Source organism: Molothrus aeneus, chromosome 7 (genome assembly GCF_037042795.1).
Source record: "Molothrus aeneus isolate 106 chromosome 7, BPBGC_Maene_1.0, whole genome shotgun sequence".
NCBI lineage: Eukaryota > Metazoa > Chordata > Aves > Passeriformes > Icteridae > Molothrus > Molothrus aeneus.
The window spans coordinates 33,875,360-33,896,605 of NC_089652.1; the positions used below are offsets into that span (position 1 = coordinate 33,875,360).

Below are 21,246 nucleotides of genomic sequence, written 5' to 3' on the forward strand. Positions count from 1 at the left end.
ACAACATAGAGGGAAAGACCACTGTTAATAACACTTTACTATATTTATCAATTCTAACAAGCATTAAACTGGTATTATATATTAACTGTACACCACTACAGTGTCCCCAGATAACACTTTAGAAATAACAAACACCTATTCCAGACAACAATTATTTTGTTTCATTTTCAAATACCATTTAAACCAGGTCTTGGCATTTTTTCAACAGTTACTTGTATTGTTTAGCACCATCTCTCAATGTATTTTGTAGCACTGATATGTTATACTAATAGGGATCAGAGTACCCTGTTGTTAACAACTGGATTGGCTTTTGCTAAACACCTGAAAATTACTGAAAGAATACCAGCTCTGAAGGTCTCAGCATCAATATATAATTTTAATAAGCCATGACACCACACTCATTCATTCAACACAAAAAACTGTGAGCTAGGAAAAAAAAAGGATATTAATAAGCAGCTAAAACATAAATTTAATGTCCTGGAAAGATAAATTGTATTTAATCCCAATATATAAAAGTGACAAACTGTGAGAAATAGGAATAATTATTTTCTACCACTATTTGTGAATTACTACAGAAATATGTATGTTGATAACTTCACTTATTTTGCTAGAAACAAATATTTTTAGACCAGAAGGTTCATGTAGTTTATTAATGAGCTACAGAAGGCAAAAATTTAGAAATATCATTAGGATTATATCATGTTGGCTATTACAATTTACATCCAGCTTGCTGAAAATATGCAATTCATACATACAGAACAAAAAGTCCCAACTTTTTGGCTTTTTGGTTGATCACTTTGAAAAAGCAAACACTGAATCAAAATTTTGAGGCACATAAATCAAAACTATGAGGCCAATAATGATGTATCAGTTTTTTGTATTTTTCTTGTTAATGCATTTGGCCATCTTCTGATGTCACATTTTGAGAGATACCTGTGGAGAAGTAACAACAATTTGTATTCAAGAAGAAACAACAGAAAAAATAAATGAGATGACACTTCTTACAGGGAGATGAATATATGTAAAAAATATTTTGCCCACTTATGAAACAGAATTTATGAAACAAACCCCATGTGCCTTCAACTCACCTACAAGTAACTCAAAATATTGAAATAAAGTGAAGGTTTTAGAAATCACCAACTGAAATTCAAATATAATCAGTTCTCAAATATCGTAACAGAGATTTCCATTAAATTTATACACTGAATCCAAATTCAAAACTACATACAATTCCCCAAAATAAAACAAATGTTCTTAGATATAAGATTTAACTACTAGGTTTCCCTGTGTGGAATCACAGGTTGGTCTCAATGGTCCTAATGGGTCCCTTTAAACTCAGATATTCTATGCTTCTATTAAAAAATGACAGAGATATTGACATTTTCTGACCATTTCTACACTTCATTTGTAAGGAACAAACCATAAAACCATTTATTACTCTTCATTTTTAAGATGACAGAAAAAATAAAAAAAATCATCTTCCTGGTGTAACCTCTTGAATTTCTATCCATTTTTTGGCTTTGTTTCCTGTCTGAATCTGTCAAGAAATTTGAGAGCAAACTGATTACAGAACATAGTCCAAAACTTTTCTGTAGCAGACAAAAAATATTGATGGTCTTCCTGTCACAGCGAGATGTGATCAACTCAAACACAACCACAGGGATGAAAGTGCTCTTCAATACCAGATTTGTTGTTTGAGTAATTCCTGTACTAAAGAGGGAAACTCAATTTTCCCAGGGGTATCAGAAAGCAAAGTTCCCCTTCTTACATCATACTGCAGTTCCATGTTTGGGCCTGTGAATGGTGGTAGAAGAAGGTTTCATTTCTAGTTACTGTTTATAAAATGGTAATTTCTAAATTTTTAGACAACAGCTACATGGGAGGTTATGCCATGTATGGAGAAAAGCAAACATTTAGCACACAGAGGAAAAATGTGTTAATCAATTATCTAAAATATGCAGTTTTGCAAAAAAACCATTGCCATATAAATTGTTTGATACATAACTGAAATAGAAAAACTCAGAGTAAAAAAAAGCTGTTTCAAAAAAAAAAAAAGAATCAGAGAAATTCAATTGCTACAAGACAAGGAGAAAAAAATTAAAAAGAAAACCAAGTGCTGCAAACACACACCAAATGCATTTTCTTAACTCCACCAAAAGCATTCATTCTGAAGGATTTACACCAGGCACACTCTTATTTGCTAATAAACTTTTATTTTTATCATGTTCTGTACTTATGGAATTGACAACTCAACTGATATAGAAGGGAGTAATTTAATAGCTTTAGAAAACTATAAATAAGGTGGTTTTAAAGTCAAGGGCAATGATTTAGAGAGTGATACAACTTTTAGATAAATTCTTACAAAGGATAACACAAACAACTTCGTTCTTGCTAGCATGTGGTGTGAGCTGGATATGGCAGCAGAGCACTTTTTTTCTTATTTATATGTTTCTAGATTCAATTTATCTGGTTTTTGGTTTTTTGGGGTTTTTTGTTTGTCTTTTTGTTTTTGTTTTCTTGTTTGTTTGTTTAGTTGCTGATGACTCTCCAGATTCCTATAAATCTTTTTATCAGTGATAAAACAGTGACCAGGGACAGTTTTATCTTAGAAAATGTTCTCTAGGCTTTAGGCTGTTCCTTAAAACATTTCAGCAACTTTATATTTCTAAGGACAGGACTGGAGAAGATTCCTGAGCAGCATTATATCATTACTGATTTGCATAGATATAATTTATATTTACTTATTTCATACGCCTTTGAAGAATATTCTAGAGCACTTTTTCCTTAAATGTAATTTATCATTACATACTCAGTTACTAGAAAATACATCAGAAATATGTACTCATCCTCTCTGGTGCTACAGTTGGGGGATTTAGTCCCAAGGTTGAAAATTAGCAATTTGTTTACTCTAAGCTTCATATTTCTGCAGCATCATGTAATATTCTGAATTGGTAAAGCATAAAGAAACTGGAAATGAAAAGAATCCCATTTGTTTCGCTGACATATTGAATTAAAACACTGATGGCATTAGATGCCTACAGCACTGATTAAATTTATTCTAGCCATGAAGCAACAGTTTATGATTTTCACATGAATAGCATACTTAAATGAAAAGAACATTAATACAATATGATATTAATATACAAATACTCACATTATTCACCTGCCACTGACGTTCTGAATTAAATCAGTAATGGGGTGTATAACTGATTAAATATCTACACAAGAGAATGCAACAGCCTATGATTTACAAAGGCAATGCCAGAGTGATCACATCATTATGTTGCCAAATGCTATCTATCACTTTTACTGAAGTTAACGAAGATGGATTGTGTTCCACAGATGAGATGCAGCCTATAAATATTGCCATGCTGATCTTCAGCTGACTTTCTCGGGGAACAGACAAGCAACAAATCAATAACTGAAGAACTCAGAATATGCTCCCTTAGTAATGCAGCCAGAAAATAAAAATACTAAAGGGCAAAGTTTACATTATGCAATAATAGTTCAGTTTGGTTTTATATATATACATATATATATATATATATACACACACTAGTTCTCCATTTTCTAGATTTTTACCTCTTATCTCTTGTTTTGAAACCATCTAGAAAGTTTACAGTCAAAACTTTTCCAGTTGCACCACTTCAATTACCTTGTTCCTTTAATTTCCCATTTCAACCAACTCCTTTTCTTTAACAATGATGTAAAGCAAGAGCAACTGTCAACATCATCATTTTTTTAACACTGAAAAGCCATCAAAGTAATAAATAAAATTGAACATAAACAGCACTTTGCTATCAGAACATTGGCCACGGCTTTGACGATCAGTATTCATTCTCTGGCTCAGTTTTGCAATTTCCCTTTCAGGATTCAGCCTGTGGATGGTTCCAGCAGGCTGGTCACAGGAGGGGACTGTGGTTTCTGTCACTCTGTTTGTGTAGGATTCTGGTGACAGGTAACAGGTGGCCACCGTTTGATCTGGGCTGAAAGCAAAGCCTCACGAGCACCTGAAGCAAAGTGTTTATTTTCACATCTCTCACTGACTGCACCATCAGAACTTCACATAATTCCCACCCTCACTTTGCTCCTCGAGTACCAGAAAGCCTTTTGCCAAACAATAGTTCTAGGACAGAACTATGTTTATAATAAACTGCAATAACCAATCATGACATCATTCTATTTAGCCTGAGAATATAATTTAGTTTCAGAGCAGATGAAAATTCTGCTAAGATTATACCAACAATGAGGATATATCTGTATCATTTTTCTCTGTCTTGAAAAAATAAACCCATGCTATAAGCTATCCCATATAAAATCTTTTTAAATGCAATAAGACATCAGGAACAAAGAAAGGCTTTGGGTTCTTCAAGGTAACAAGTAACTTAAGTTAAAGACACTACAAACATCTCCAGGGATGCAACCTTACTACTCAAACTTCCTGAGACAATATTGGAAAGAATGACCATTTGTCGGGAATGATATAAAGAAATATAAGACTATTCTAAAAGCAGAAAAATCACTCACTCTTTTTGTTGGTTTTTTTTTTTTTGGTTGGTTAGTTTTTTTTGTTTTTTTTTTTTTTGTGGAAAGTGTAATAGTGAAATATCATATCTAACAAAACACTTGGTGTCTGCCAAAACCATTAACAGCTTTTTGACAAAATCTATACCTACCTCCAATTATTTTTTTCCAGATAATGGATATAGTCCTTCCACAAATGTTCCCTGTTTATTTACCAAGGAACATCACAAGAGAGATGCAAACCTGCAGGACTCTGTGCTTTGTTATCTGAGATATAACTTACTCCTTTAATAAATTTAGGGATTGTCTTAGGGTCAGCAGGAATAATGTAGCAAAGGACTACAAAAACAAGAAAATGCAGGGAACTCAACAATTTAGGAAGGCAATAGTATTTTGTGTAACTCGAACTCTCCAAGGATGTTTCAACAAATCATTACTAGTTAGCAAGTGTTATGATATCATAACTTCAATGTAGTTAAACATATCCATATAAAAGAAGTTTTACAGGCAGAAAGAGATCTGGAATGGAAAGCTAACACATGAAGATGGAAGTGTTTTACTAGATTATTAAAAATCTCAACAATTTTCATGGAAGAAATGTTTTCCTAATTAAGGAGCTCACATTATCTTTTTATGCATTACATGTGCACTCTAAAAAAACCCAAAACTCCTCACCCTTACCACCTTCAGAGCAATATCACAACAATCCTAATAAGCTTTCTAATAAATGTGTATAATCATACACTTTTATTGCTGCTGTTGAAAAAGAGCTATTTGAGGCATTAATGACAGAATAGCCTAGTAAAGCCTCATGATCTAATAATATTTGCTAGATCACATTACCCTTTAGAAAAAGCCCAATTAAATTAAAGGGATGTTCCTCTGCAGCTTTTTCCTAACAATCCACCAAGCACAGTTTTACATTTTATGCAACTAAATCACATCTGCTGATGGAAAAAAATAGCAAATACATACATCAATATAAATTTAAGGGTAATGCTTGGAGTTGAATAAGTCACAAACATTGTTTATTCTTCATGAACAATCTCAAGTGCAATAGGCAGGAACACTTTTCCCCAGTAAAGAGTTTGGGAATGCTCAGGTCATACCAAACTAAAAGATCAGTGTGAGTCAGCTCCCATCATGAATATATTTCAGAGTTTCACACCATGAACATCTAAACTAAGCATGAAAAGTGCAGGAATGCACATTTCTAAAAAAAAAAAATTAAAAATATTTAATATAAAATTAGTAAACTTCATCCACCTATAACAGCAACTCATAGATGTTACCCACTGATCTTAGTCTAGCAGAAGATATCCCTGCCCTGGCAGTGTCTTGGAACAAGATGATCTAAAGGTCCCTTCCAACCAAAACACTCAGTGATTGACTGATTCTCTAATATCAGAATAGAGAATATTCTCTAATATCAGAATAGAGAATCTGCATTCTCTAATGCAGCAACGTACATTAAAAAAATTGCATTGACAAACCAGACAAGACACTTTGTTTTCCTCTAACAATGTTGGCATTGTAGCAATAAATATTATGTTTTATTATTTAAGTATTCCTAGACTTATCAAAAGCCTGTCACTTTCCCTCCTTTAAAAAGTGAAAAATCACTGGACCTTTATTCCAACACACACAGTTATCATGACTCCCATTCATTTATGAAATGAAAAATGGCAATATTCAAGTATTTATTTTTAACAGATTAAAAAGTTCTTTTCTGGAGAAGAAAGCTCCAAAACTAAAGGGATCTCATACAATGTACAAAATGTAATGCTCTGTAAGAGAAATGGGAACATAAATGCCTTTTTGACAGTTAAATTGGACCCATTTAGTTGGGAAGAATAGCAGCACACATTGGAACATCTTTAAAAGATTCAGACTGTAAAAAGCCTTAAAATAAATCACAGGATCTGACACTTTACGTTAGCAGTGAAAAGATTTTTGCGTTCCTTAGGCATGAGCGCCTCAGGTTCAAAACAGGAACATTTTTTTCACAAAACATTTCCTTTTTGTGCTGTGAAAGACACTACACTGGCAAAATGTCTCAGTGCCATGGTTTACACAGGCAGGAGAATAAACAGCTCACTGAGTGTATCTCATCTTAATACTTTTCCCTCTTTCTCATTTGATTTTTTTTTGTTTTTCCTTGCCTCCACCTTTTTTCTGTAATTTTTAACTTGCTCATTGGTCTTCTGTCTACTGTTGTACCACTGTGTAAACCCATTGGAACACTGCACTGCTTTTCTAAATACACTGAGACAGGCTTTGGTTAGTGAATATATTATTTCAAACTTCTTCCTATGATAAATAAATTTTAAAAATAAATAAATAAAACAACTAATGAACTAGAAATTGAAACTTTAATTTCTAAAAAAGCTGCTTGGTATAAACATAAGTTTTGAAACAACTTAGATCGACCAAAAGATCTTTTATGGGAAATCACAGACAAGAACAAGGTTCTTGTTTCTAAAAAGTGGGAATAAGAAAGATTAACCTGATAAAGTTAGTTAAGGAAAAAAAAAAAAGGAGAAAGCCACTGCTGATTGACAGAGAGTTTAGAGACATGAAAGAATCCCCTCAAAAAACCCCTTACATTGCACCAATAATGAAAGTGTTAGGGCATGGCACTGTGTACATCCTGGACTGCTTTACTGTGGTTGTTGTCACTGTTTCTTCCTGCTGAAGACAGGACCCCACCAGGTACAGGAATCTTGGTGAGTTTGGAATCTGTTTTTAGTGAACCGGAACAAGTTAGATAAAGTTGTTTATACGCTGTAAATCTACTTTCCCTGAGCCGAAAACGTGTTAGCTAATGGGTTGTTTATGAGTTGCAAATCTGTTCAGTGAGGTGAAAATTTGTCAGATAATGGCTTGTTTATGAATTCTAAATCAATATTCAGTGAGTCGGAACTATGTTAGATAATAGCTTTCGTATGGGTTGTAAATCTGTTTTCAGTGAACTGGAAACATGTTAGATAATGGGTTGTTTCTGGGTAGTAAATCTGTTCTCAGTGAGCTAAAAACATGTTAGATAATGGGTTGCTCGTGAGTTGTAAATCTGTTTTTAGTGAGCTGGAAACCTGTTTTACAAAGAGCTCTAGGAGTCTTAAGTGGTTTTAGTGTGCAGAAAAGTTCACGGATCTGTTAGATTTGAGTGGCACATCTGATTTCAGGGAGGGAGAGATCCATCTAAAAATAGATCCTTTATGAGGAGATTTATATTCAGGGAATAAAAATCTGGGACAACACTTTCTTGGATGTATCATACCCTATTTTCTCTATTAAAGTCAATTACTGAGTAAAGGTTTTCACGATTTTTAGACTTCCAACTTAATGAAGTAGAAAAAGAGTGTGGAACTGATATAGCCACACTAGGTATTTCCAATGTGGTTTTGAATCTCTTCCTAATAAAGGAAAACTTCCTTCAGGTGCATTCTAATAATTTTTGAGGAAAAATAACAAAATTCAACATCAAATACATAATTTTTCAATACTCAAGTGAAATATTATTACTAAAATCTCTCAGCAGGATTCCATTTAATAATTTCTAGATCACAGATTCTTAATGTGGAAATAAGAAAATTTTAGAATTTTTCGTCTTCCAGTGGATGGAATTACTGGTGTCAACCAATCTTACCACTGCTTTTCTCCTTATAGTTGGAGGTTGAACAAATATCTCCACTATATCAAGCAGCTTCATGAACTGCCTGCTGTTTACAGTGAGAGAAACAATCATGTGCAGACTGTGGGATGGAAGGCTACAAAAATACCAGCTGAAAAAGAATTACTCACCATAAACTGAAGGAGTTTAAAACACATGAAAGAGAGCAATAAATATATTCATGCATGTTTTGTCCCTTCTCACTTACAAAGAAGCCTTTCTACAAAATGCCATAGTTCATGTGTACATTCCAAGTATGTACAGTGAAGGCTTTTACAAGGACACAAAATTTCATCTGACATTCAATTATTCAGAGTGCTGACTCTGCTAATGAAAAATGAAATCTGGCATATTAAGCTACAAGTAGAAACACTCCCTTACAATTTCTTAAAGCTATAATTCCCAGGTATGCTTTATGGAATGTCTTTAGCTCTTGTAGAGCAACCTATTATGAACTAATGAGGAATACTTTATTGTTCTTTTAAAAACCAATTTCTATCTGCATTAGTGTTTCACCAGTATTTATTTCTCCTCTTTGTCTGTTTTAAACGTTGAAAATTCCAGTGACTTTTCATATAATACTTTTATCTCTTATAAAACAAGAGTTAAAACTGTACTTCCAACATCATCACTGCACATTTCTGTCTCTCCTCCAGCTAAGCTCAACTCTGAATCCCTGGGTGCTTTTCTGGGAGTAGTGGGAACATCCTGACAACATTGCTTATTTTATCTTCAACATATCTCAATAAAAATGTCATAAATTCCTCTAAGATATCCACATGTAGGAAATCAATGGGAAAAAAGCTCAACACCTAGGATCACATAAAATCACAAAATGGTTTGTCCACATCTTAAGGAACAAATGCTACATAGCACAAAGGACATTTTAGAAAACAATTACTAAATTGTAGCCCTCAAATAAACCAGAAAGTATTGAAAAAGGAAAAGAGAGAATACAAATTAAATATCTTCATCTGATAAGTAACTACAGATGAATGTGGTTTGTTGCATATTTTAGAAAAAACTAAGTAGAACAGAAATGAAAGATACCAGAAATTTTTACAATCAACACTTTAGTCATACAGATTTGTGGATGTTCAGCATTAAGGGTGTATTCCTTATGCATTCACATTCAGATTTTCCTCAAATTCAGATTTTCCCATGACAAACTGGTACCTTCCTACATACACCACATATTACAGTTGTGTCAGACTTGGTTGATAATTTATTACTAGATATTGAGATTTTATTGAGACCTCAGATGTAAAATATGGTTTGTCTAATTCTGAAGACTTTGGTGATGATGCTGGCAGAAATTTCTTGATAACAGTGCCAAGCTTCAAGTTTCAAAGGCTAGAAACAGGTTACATTTAATGAAATTTCTCCTACTACTGTGGTTAATGAAGGCATAATAAACATGAAGAGTGAATAAGTATATTGCTAAGCAAGGCTTTAATAAAACCAAATAGTTCTGTAGGTTGGAATTTGCCTCTGATTATCAATGAGCACAAATCCTTGTCTTGGGCTTCACTTCAAGAAGGGTGAATTGACTAAATTCACTAACCAAGGTCTTAATATTTTATACTGGGAAATGGCTACAACATAGAATTCACCCTCACTAACTAGAAAAATAAACAACCAAATGGTTTCATATCCAGGCAATGCACAGTGAGGTTTTGTTTCAACAGTAAAGCTCCTAAAAATCACAGTAAAATAAATTAAGCATTGCCACCATCACTTCTGTGTTCTAGTAATACGCATCATACCTCATAAACCCATTTTAAAACAAACTATTTTGAAGTGGTTAATGTTTAAATATATCTTACAGGGATAAGATAGAATGTAAGAATTAATTATGGTAAAATTTCATTGACTTTTACACTCTATAAAGCCAAGTGATCACCAACTTTTCACTCAAAGTTTAGTGAAATAAAACAGGTGTGGAAGGGGCTAACAGAAGGCCTGTTAGCTAAAGGAGCGAGAAGAAGCTGAGAAGTAAGAAGAAGCTGATAAAGAGCTCTCTCCAAAGCTGTAACCAAAGAGACCGAGAGAAGAAAGATAAAAGAACTTTGCAGCTAGATGAAGCATTTTTAAAAAGTTAGTTAAGTCACTATAACTTCTCACCAACAGTATTATGTTGATTTATTGTGGCCAGTAGTAAAGATAGAAAAAGCATAAACAATTAGAAAGTGTATAAAAGTCAGCCATGTTCAATAATAAATTGTTGCCAGCTGAGACTGCTTGTAGCCTCTGCTTTATGTCGTGACCGCCTCAACAGGCATTTTGGGAAATATGGGTTTGTTTTGTTTTTTTTTTTACTTACTTTCAATTAGCACTTTTCTGCCAGCCCAGTTGTCTTTAATAACTTGGATGTTTCCATAGTGGGCATCACTGAAGAAGATGCGATTGGTGCCCCTTCCCTTCAGGCTGTAGTCGAAGGCCAGCGCTATCACATTTTTGAAGTACTCTGGGTTTTCGTAGGGCCTCACTGGAGAATTCAGGTTGGTCTCATCTGAAAGGTGGATGCTTTTTAATATTGTCCTTCCCGAGTAGAGCAGGTAGCCCTCGTGCCTGAGGCAGCTGATCCCATCCTCTGCCAGGTACCCGTGAGCGCAGGCACAAGTTCTCCGCGCGTTGCCGCGGTAAAGGCAGAGCTGGTGGCATCCGCCGTTGTTCTTAGCACAGACGTTGGTACCTGGGAAAAAGCATAATAAATCCTGTCTTTTACAAATAAAAATATACTTAGTTAACTTAAACAGAAATTATTTTTTATGTATTCTGGGAATTCTCCCCTTAAAAAATGATTTGGGCTATGTTCACAAGGAAAACAAAGGGCCAAAAGAGCAAATAATGCAACTTTAACCACACTGAAAGATAATTTTAAAGAATACAATCAATGACCAAATACAATTAATGTCCTTTTCAATTCACAACAGCACATATTTTATGAATAGAAAAAGATAAAATGGGTTATTCCTCCAAAACCAGCTGAAGACTTTGAAAATGTTTCAAGTCCTTTGCGCTTTAATTTTTTTTTAACACCTGTTACTGGCAGAAAGTCAAATTTAGCTACAATCAGAATATAGCACTGCTTTAAGGTATTTTCTACCAAGTTAAATATGCATGTATTGACTGGTAAAAAACTGTGTGAATCCAGTTCCCTGTTTTTAATGAAGACATTTCCCAACATTTTGCTCTGATTTAATTCAAAAGCTGACTTCAAAAACCTACACCCCGACAATTGCACACCATTAAGGAATCACTGTCAAATTAGAAACTACAATTGTTACAGGTTATATTTAAAAGAACTATAATCATCAATAATTGGGAGCTATTTGTCTTTTTTATTTTGGACTATCTATGAATTACTATTATAGCTAGTTGAGATAATTCAGTTTCTGTTTCTGACAGCCTTTTCCACCTAACAACTCAGCTTTTTTAGTATAGTAATTTTCCCATTTCTGAAAATTTTCCACATAATGAAGGTGAATAAAACATTTTAATAGAATGTTTTGAGGTACAAAACTGTAATTGTTGGTAAGATGTAGTGTCTGAAAGTGTTGATTGAATTCTTTAACTGATACATTCCAAGCTGAAAATCCTTTTAAGAAAAAAATCATGGCAAATGAGATGAGTAACTTGTTCTTTAAAGAAGAAATATTTAATTTTGTTCTCCTAGGAAAAATTCCTTGAGCTAGTCCTCTGGAGTTATGTAAAACATGTGGAGATTCAGGTATAGACATTTTTACATTCCATTTGCTTAAAAGATACTTTAAGAGCTTTATTAGGCTAGAAAAGTTAATATCTGTTTGGAAGGATGAGAGGTCAAGAAGAAAAAAAAAAAATATATGAAATAGATCCTCAAGTTTCTAAAATCTCTTGGAAAACTTCAATGCTTCCATGGTTCACCAGCTGTAAACATCTTTTAAAATGGCCAGTTCTGAAGCCAGGGCAGTCAGGGCATATCCTTGCACACCTGTAAAATTGCACTGAAGGATGGGAACATTTGCAAGTCCCACTGCAGGATGGATTCATCAGAAAGGGTAAAAGAGATGTTTGAAAAAAAAGCATCAATCATAATCAGCATAGCTCATTGGGGTGTTGGACTTTTTTTGGTTTATTTTTTTTGTTGGGTTTTTCTTTTGCTTGGGGGGTTGTTTGAATAATAAAAGTCAGGAAACTATTTAATTACATTGGGTTTTTTTAAACACTTAACTACTTCTAGTTCAATAAACTTAAAAAATTATATATATATATATATAATAGCGTGAGATAGAAAAACATTCCAAAAACATTTTTCACCTGTTTTTTCCCTTTTGTCCTTCTGGCTCACTGACATCCCCTCCCAATGACATTAACCATTTGTACCCTAGTAAAATTTGAAAAATGTATTAAAAAATCATTCAGGTATGTTTTTCAAACTAGCATCAGTAGATTTCTATCCTTAGTAACCATTTCTCCTGTTCCTTATGTGATCAAGTCTATAAATCCATCAATAAAAAATACACATAAAGAAGCATTGTTTTATCCCACTGTTCTATTTTCCTAATTCTATAATATAAAGCCCTTCCAAGCCAGCAGACATTAACAATTTCTAGCCTAGTTAAAGGAAATGGATTTTGGTGTGGATTTATTCTTATCCACAAATTATGATGCTCTGAAATTGCATGCAGAAATCCATACTAAAATTATTATGCATATATATTTACAAATGATTTTTCTTAAAAAAATTAATTTTTTAAAGCATTTTAATAATTTGTAAATATGTTCTCTTTCAAAATGCAGATTTATTTAACATGTCATATATAATGCAATTATTTGGAGAGATTTAAGTAGAAGACACAATCTCTGGATATAAAATGCTGAAATTAAAGGAAATTTTGAGTATTACTAACACTGCAATTATGTTTGTATTTAAAACTTTATATATAATGGTGTTAACATTATTTTTATTTTTTTCCTCTCTTTTGAGTATATTTCTAGAAAATTTTGTCTGGATTACCCAGTAGCAGTTTTTTCTGAGGAAATCATCATAATTTTTGGTAGACATCTAACAAATTTTTCTCAGTAAAGCAAGTTTTTCAAGGTCTTGTCAAAACCAGAATTTTAGAAGTAAAAAGATGGTTAAAGAGCAAGAATATTCTTAGTCAGGTAGTAGAGAATAAAGTTTAACCATCAGTACCATAAATCACAGAGAGTCTATAACAACTTTTGTCTCTTGAGTTGGCTAACCTAATTGAATAAAAAGGAAATCTGATTATTTACAAGGTCTCTTTCCACAGAAGGAGCAAAAAAAAAAAAAAAAAAAAGGGAAAAAAAAGAGACTCAAACCGAGTAATGTCAGCAAATAAATATTGAGACACAGAGGATGGGAATTTTTAATAAGAACATCTGGTTTGATTTCCAAAAGAAATCTGAAACTCCTGAAATTACTACCCTGTAAAGCACAGCTCAAGGTCTCTCAATCCTAAGACTCTCTTTTAAGAAAAACAAAACAAAACAAAAACCATCAAACCTGGAATGATAGGAAGTGTTTTGGTTTTAGGTTTTCTTTTTGAAACACTCTGATAAATTTTATTAGGATTTGTACTATATGTTTTTCTTTAGTACATTAATTTTGGTTTAAAAAAAAATACTTCAAGAGTAAAAAGTGGTGGTAAAATCATTGCTTACTTAATTTTTGGTATGCTTTAATATACAGAAAAAGTAGCAGGTGATATTAACACAATCAATAGCATCCTTAAGAACAGCCAACCTTTCTCTCGTGCTCTATTAAAGACTTTCACTTCCTTCAGGTTTATCCCAAGGCCAGTCCTCATGGTCACAGCATCCGTGGCCTCATTCTTGTGGCCTCTTCTAATAGAGCCATTTGCATGTGCTCTGCCAAAAAAGTTGAAGATGTCTCATCAACAATCCTCAACTAATTCACACCGAACAAATGACTGAGGAGCAGTGGAGAGTTCACTTAACGGGAGGTGGAGAAGCCTGTTCTCATCTATGGCACTGAGGCACTTTTCATCTTTCAGAACTCCCTCTCCTTGGAAACTGCGCAGGACTCCGCGATCCCACCTGCGACCTTGCTAAGGAACGGCTAATCCTACAAAGGTGAGGCACCTGGCACCGAAACAACGTTTTGAGATTTAAAATACTTATGAAAAAATAAATTACCTGTCAGACCAGTAGATGTAAGCTCCGAACACAGCAACTGAAAACATATCCACATTGCTCCCTGACAGCACAATCTCCCGACTCCCTCCACTCTCAAGGTCAATTCTTTCTATCTTGTCGGTACGAGCATCACACCAATACAATTTATTTTCCTAAAGATTAATTTCAAAGGAAACATCAACAGGCTTATCCAAGTATTTAATTAAGAGTTATTAAGATTACATCAAGGTGGAACACCAGCTGGCTTTAATGAAACATAACAGATACTGCGCATTTTAAGGTATGCTGGAAGACAGAGGAACCAACCTCATAATCGATGGAAATCCCATTAGGCCATGCAATCCCCAGGCTCACGAGGACAACCTTCTCAGAGCCATCCAAGTGTGCTCTGCCTATGCAAGGGCTCTGTCCCCACTCTGTCCAAAATAAATACCTAGAATGTCGTAAAAATCACCAATTAAAATTGCAAACAAAATGAACGATTACCATTAAATGGATATAAAAAAATACCATATGGTGCTCGTGTCTCTAAATAATCTTAAGAAGGTAAATGTATCATAATATTTGTTTATTGGACACTTTGTTAAGATATTGTTTTCAAATTATATACATGAGAAAATTCTTAAAACTGTATTCCATGAATCCATATGAAATTCTATTCCTTAAAGAATTCAGCTTTGTGCTTGGGAAAAAAAGGTAAGTTAAAAAATAAAAATAAATTTTGGAAGAGAGGCTTTTGCATCTAATCACTACCAAATACTTGGATAGTACAAGGGATACCTAATTTTAAAATGTTTTAGATGTGAAGTAGTGAGAAACACTGTAGGAAATGGTAGAGAAACAGGGTCTTTTTGAGAAGAAAATATTTTTCAAATTCTGCCAAATGCTGCATGGAAACAATTTGAATCTTACTTATCTAATCTCATATTATTATCTAATCTTACTTATCTAATCTTCTATATACTTACTGCCACAGTTGCATCATTAATTTGGGACAAGATGCTTCGTCAAACTTCTGCTTTAATAAACTTCTGCATCTGTTGCTTCAGGTATAACAAAATGAGGTCAAAAAATCTACACATAACACTTCCTTTATGAACAGTAACCTTAAAGACTACAAAATCTTTTGGGCACTACTCAACAGTTCTCCCTTGTGTCTGGTGATATCATTACACCATTCTGAGGTTAAGCAGCTGCATTTGACTAGATGACTACAGATATGTGAAATAATGAGGGATAATATTGTGATAAGGGTGAAAAAAATATGAATCCTGTAATTTGCTCATCAAGTTCAGCTTCTGAAACAACCCACTTTGGCTCTCATTGTAAAGCTTTCTGGCTCCAGAAAAAATGAATCTGTTCTCATAGCTCTTGATATAATAAACAATACCATTTATACTAATGAAAAAAAAAATCACGTGGACACTAGGAAACAGAACAGCAATGTGAGTTAAATTAAAAATATGTTGAGGAATGCCAAAATAGGCAGTATTAATCAGCTGAATTTTAACAATCACCACATAAGTTTAATGCAATTTTAACCAGATCATTAACAGCACCGCTAAACAACTGAAATTGCTTTCAGGTGTCTGGTCAGAGGTCAGAGAGTTATTTGAGACTTTCAAAATAGGTATGAACTAAATCTTAACCATAGGAAAGCAGACATTTATATACTCAAATATTCCTTAAACCAACCCATAATTATCAGGTTAAATGAATCTAAAATACTCCAAAGAAAATCATAAACAGCTGCCAAAAAATATTATGTGAATAAATGTACTTGATGAGGGACAAAGTCACCCTTTTGTAGGGCTACACGTTCCTCACTTTTTCCTCAGTGACAATAAATAATGTCACCAACCAGCTGAATGCTGCCTGCTTCCCATCTTGGCATAACTGGCAGATTCAACGAGCTCTAATAACTGCTATTTTCTTCTCTATTCTTACAGCTGTCAACTCCAGCTTCCAGACAAATGCAGAATGTAGAGTCAGGGCAAGAGGAGGGAAGAACACCTTTGAAAGTTTTACCTCAAAAGGGGAAGAGACTTAACAATAATGCAAAGGGCAAAAAGGCATTAATCTTGGCACAGAAGGCAGCCCTGTACTTCCCTAGCAAAACACTGCTGTGCTCCTCCTGGAGGAACTGAGTGGAGACATCTCAAGTTATCAATATAATAAAACAAATGAAGATTTCTTTCCTTTGTAGAAGATACACTGTTCTAACCAGACACGTAAAACAGTAGTCTGTGATCCTCTAATTCTCCTTAAGTATCCTAAACAACCCCCATGTGTGGGGGTCCCAGCAGAGACATGTCTCTTCATCCTTCTACTAGGCCAGGTTACTCAGAACCCCATCCAGCCTGACCTGGAACAACTACTGGGATGGGGATTCCACAAGGAGTTCTGGAGGTGGAAGGGGATGGTACATTCCCTATTTCTGTCAATGCTGCAGAGTAGTCCCTGCCCTCAAAAATCAGCTGGGTGAACACAGATGTCACTTTGCCAACTGTTACTCTCCAATCCACAACCTTCATCTCACGTGACCTTCAGCTACCCCGGCCACTCTCCCTGGTTGTTGCACTGGGATGTCACACGATCCTGGAGTTTACAACTACCAAGGATTACACAGCTGTGGGATTTCATCATGAAGTCCCTCATCAGCTGGCGTGGCTTCCTTGGATTTGCTGGGCACTTCAGACCAAAGCACGCCTCCAAGCAATGCCTAACCTTGCGGTGGAACGGTTTCCTTAGAAAACCAAAACCGTTTTGCAGAGAACTTACAGAATGTTATGAATACAGAGAGCAAGGCAAAAGCTCTGTGTACATTAGGAATAACATGTTACCCTTTCTCTGGGTGTACCGCGATAGAGCGTGGCTGGTCCAGCCCCTGGGAGATCACTACGTAGCGGAAGGAGCCGTTCAGCCGCGCCACCTCGATCAGGTTGAAGCCATGGTCTGCCCAGTATATGTTACCTGGAAAAAACACCCTGAAGTCACTGCCTGAAGGAAAGGCTACTTGAAAACTACTACTTAAATCTTGGGACTTTAGCTGGTCAGAGTGACCCGAAGATACGTTAGAAAGTCTCTTTGACTTTCGGCACTTGAAGAAGGAGTCAGAACTCTTCAGTTCTTGGTCTCAAGGTTGTTTACTGTTTCTTATCTATAAAATTCTTTCTCCTGTCCAGCTGAGGTCTGTTCAGCAGGACAGTCAGAGGCACTCTGCCTGCCCTGGGGCTGTGTTATCTTTTTATACTAAAAACTACGTGTACAATATTTACAATTATTTTCCAGTACCTATCACCTATGTTAGACAGTGAGCTTCTACTCTAAACCAATCTGTAAATGCCAACATCACAACAGAAGATGGAGGACAAGAAGAAGAAAGGCTGGACATGCCCAGATTCCTCCATCTTGCCCCCTGAACCCTCATTCTAAAAACCCCCAAAAAATCAATTTTTCACCCCCCGACAAACTAATTATTATTCTACTCATACTTTTGTGGCTCAAAGATCCTCATATAAGGTTGGTAACTTGCTCCATGGGTCATAATCCAAACCACAGGCGTCGTGGGCTCTGTACCAGGGTCTCTGAGCCCCCTGGCAGGGATCCTGACAATCCAGGACAGCCAGAGGGATGTCCTGAATTCCGACACTTAAACAGACTACTTCTGCTTAAGTCAGAAGCAGAAACTAACTGCTATATTTTCATTTGCATAGGCGTTATGTTTGTAATTTATAGCATTAGCCAGCCTTTTTATAGCATGATCTGGTATTGAAACTGTTCATCTAGGAAATACCATCCTACATATATATATATATATGTAATTATAAATATTTATATATATATAATTATACATATTGTGTATATATATATATATATATATGAAAAATTAATTTCCAGACATTTACATTACTAGAAATTAGAGCTGAAAGGAATCAAAGTTATTTAATCTTGGGCTGAAGAGGCAAGTCTGTACTCTCAGAAATGATGACAAGTGTTGCAGTAAGGTAGAAAAATCATAAAGGCTTCATAAAATTAAGCCTGCTCTCCTGAAATCAGTGGCTGGCCTTGTGAAAGCTAGCATTTTGCAAGTTCCCATGTAAAAGCAATCCTTTTGTGAGCAATTCATTAGTATAACAATTTCTGGGTAAAAAACAGCTTGCACCTGTATAAACTGGTTTTGCACCCTTAGATAGAAAAATGAAAACTACCTTTCACAAACAACTTCTCTGCACATATGGAAGAGAGTTTGAGTGACTGATCAACACAGAATAACAAGTTGTTACTAACAAGTAAAAGTAATTGGCAAGAAAACTAATAACCAATTGGACTCCCACACAAGGTCTGTAAAACTGTATGAAAAGCAGTTCTGTGAATAAAGAAGAGCCTTTTTCCACCATGAAGAAAATGGAGTCCCGTGTGATTTATTCCCCATGCAGACACATCCTAGAGCAGGCTCAGACCTACCTGCTATCCAGTCTACTGCAATGCCTTCAACTCTCCCCAAACCATTGGTGACAATGTCCTCTTTCCAGGTTTGGTCCCGCTTAGCTCTGCTGATCTTGTTGAAGCCCATGTCTGTCCAATAGATTGTATCATTTCCTATAAAAACATGTGCCGATGATTCTCAGATTAATTCACTTACTTCGGTCCTAGTGTCTGCATTAGCAACTGTAAATATTGCTACTTATAACTTTAACTTGTATTAAGTATCAAAATTATCAGCTTTATTTCATCATTTGTTTGCCTTTTCTTGAATTTTGTTTAAACTAATTCTGTCAGAATTCTAGGCTGTTTAGTACAGCACATGTAGCACAATAGGGCTATGACAGGAAGCTACTACCTCTGTTAAAAATCACAATAAATATGCTGTCTTTACCTTTTCCCTAATGGAATAAATGCTTCAAAAACATACTATTTTGTTTGTCACCATTCCAAAATATTCAGGAGTCTGAAAAGCTACAGTGTAAAACTGCTTATACAGACTTTTCCTTCAGTAATCAGACACATTGAATTTTAACAGTGTAAGGAAAAAAAATTAACTAGGGAAATAAAAAGTGACATTTGACAGTGATATGCTGACAAAAGAATAAAAAAATATATTCCATCCACAAGTCAGTTTTTATTTTAAATGTCCTGAAGCTTCCACTAACAGTCTTTTTGTTTGGTGTTTCAAGACATCTCAGCTGTCTTTCCAGCCTTTCTGCTGCAGTGATTGTCCATAAAGTGGAAAAAAGGGACAACTTGACCATTTAAACTCAACAGCCAGATGGAGAATTTTAAGTGGCTCAAGCACAGAAACAAACTGTCTTCTGTGGCACATAATAACCTCAAAAAAAAAGGTGTGGCAAATGGCGTGAGGATGTCCCTCACGCAGAATTGTCTCTATTTTCACTGCCAGGGTTCTGTAAATAAGCTGCAAACAACATTCTGCTTGCAAAGTAATGAGCTGATGACCTCCTGAGTGACCTCCTCTGAGCTTTGCAGAGAGATATTAAATAATATTTTTTTCTTCATTATTTTTCTCATACTTTGTAAATCTGCTTTTAATTCCATAATAGTGTGAGTGTATTTACAGAATATGTATTTCTAGATACAGCATAGAAATCTTACCAATATAAACAAATATAAATATTTCATATCTACATATTTACACAGTATCTATATATATGTATGTGTGCGCGAATATTTGTGTAGATTGATAGATATATTTATAAAATAAGACAGTTATTTGTGACCAAACAATATTGGTATGCTCAAGAATCTTACCCCACCTCCAATTAAACAAATGACAGTTCTGACTTCGAGTAGTCAAAACAAATATGAGAATCATGCATTTTGTTACTTATTTGCTAATTAGAATTTAGTTAGAAGTATCAAAACACAGGGAGAAAAAAGGTGTATGCATCTTCTAGATGGTTCATCTCTGCAAAACCATTGTCATTAGACTTTTAATTAGGACATGCTATACTACTAGCATATGTAAATACATTTTATCCACTTTGTATACCTAAATTACTGAGATAACAGCAAAATCTGGGAATCCTTCACGATTAAGAGTGAAATGAAAGCACCACTCACTAAATGGAAAACAGAAAAACTATATGAAATCTGAAACGGCCTCCACTTGCTTTCTGTGTTACATTTGATATATGTAGGTTTTAGAAATGAATTTATACAATTGTATATGTATGTATGTATAAATGTAAGGGACCAAAATAAGAAAAAACAGATGTTGTTGAAGCTGAAATGCAGTTGAAAGCTGTAACGTTTTTATAACACACTATCCCCTTGTGATTTCACTGCTGCACACCATTTATATTTATCTTTGCAATGCATTTATCACTGCCAATTCTAGTCATGTTCCCTGTGCTGTGACTTCATCAAGCCAAGGGGGAGAACCTCATTTCATTCTATGCAGCCTCAAATTTCATTTTTTACAAAAAGTCAAAAATCTCATTCTTCCAAAATATTAATTTGGTGTTTATTAGCTAAACATAAACCTCTCTAAAGTGTATCATATGACTATTGTAAAAAAACATGAGATGCAAAATAGCTAATAAAACCAATAAAATTCAATACAATACTGTTATTTTAAATTGAAAAGGTCAAATTTTACTCTTCTGTGTTAGATGCAATAACTTTGTAAAGTTTGCATACTTTAAATTTAAAAAATAGAAAAAATAGATAAAAATAAATTAGAAAAATAGAAAACCCAACTGCATTGTCTTGGAAGTCTCTGTCATGAATATGTGTGGTCACCACTTCTCTCTCTCCTATGTCTTTCCAGGAACAGATTAAATCTCTGTAACAGAGTCTTTCCCATCTTAGGTATGTGTACAAAGGTTCTGGCTTTTAAGTGATTTTTATGTCTCTGGAGA

At 34.6% G+C, this 21,246-nt stretch overlaps 1 protein-coding gene across 1 annotated transcript in view; it reads right to left on the reverse strand.

Annotated features, from left to right (window-relative positions):
* Positions 1 to 21,246, reverse strand: part of LRP1B (LDL receptor related protein 1B) — a 631,162-nt gene that overhangs the window by 128,865 nt on the left and 481,051 nt on the right. The window contains exons 36-41 of the mRNA XM_066553313.1: positions 18,833 to 18,967; positions 17,209 to 17,338; positions 14,672 to 14,798; positions 14,366 to 14,517; positions 13,953 to 14,077; positions 10,521 to 10,892 (exon numbers count right to left, since the gene is read on the reverse strand). Coding sequence (XP_066409410.1) covers positions 10,521 to 10,892; positions 13,953 to 14,077; positions 14,366 to 14,517; positions 14,672 to 14,798; positions 17,209 to 17,338; positions 18,833 to 18,967 — 1,041 coding nt within the window. The remainder of the gene's footprint in view (positions 1 to 10,520; positions 10,893 to 13,952; positions 14,078 to 14,365; positions 14,518 to 14,671; positions 14,799 to 17,208; positions 17,339 to 18,832; positions 18,968 to 21,246) is intronic.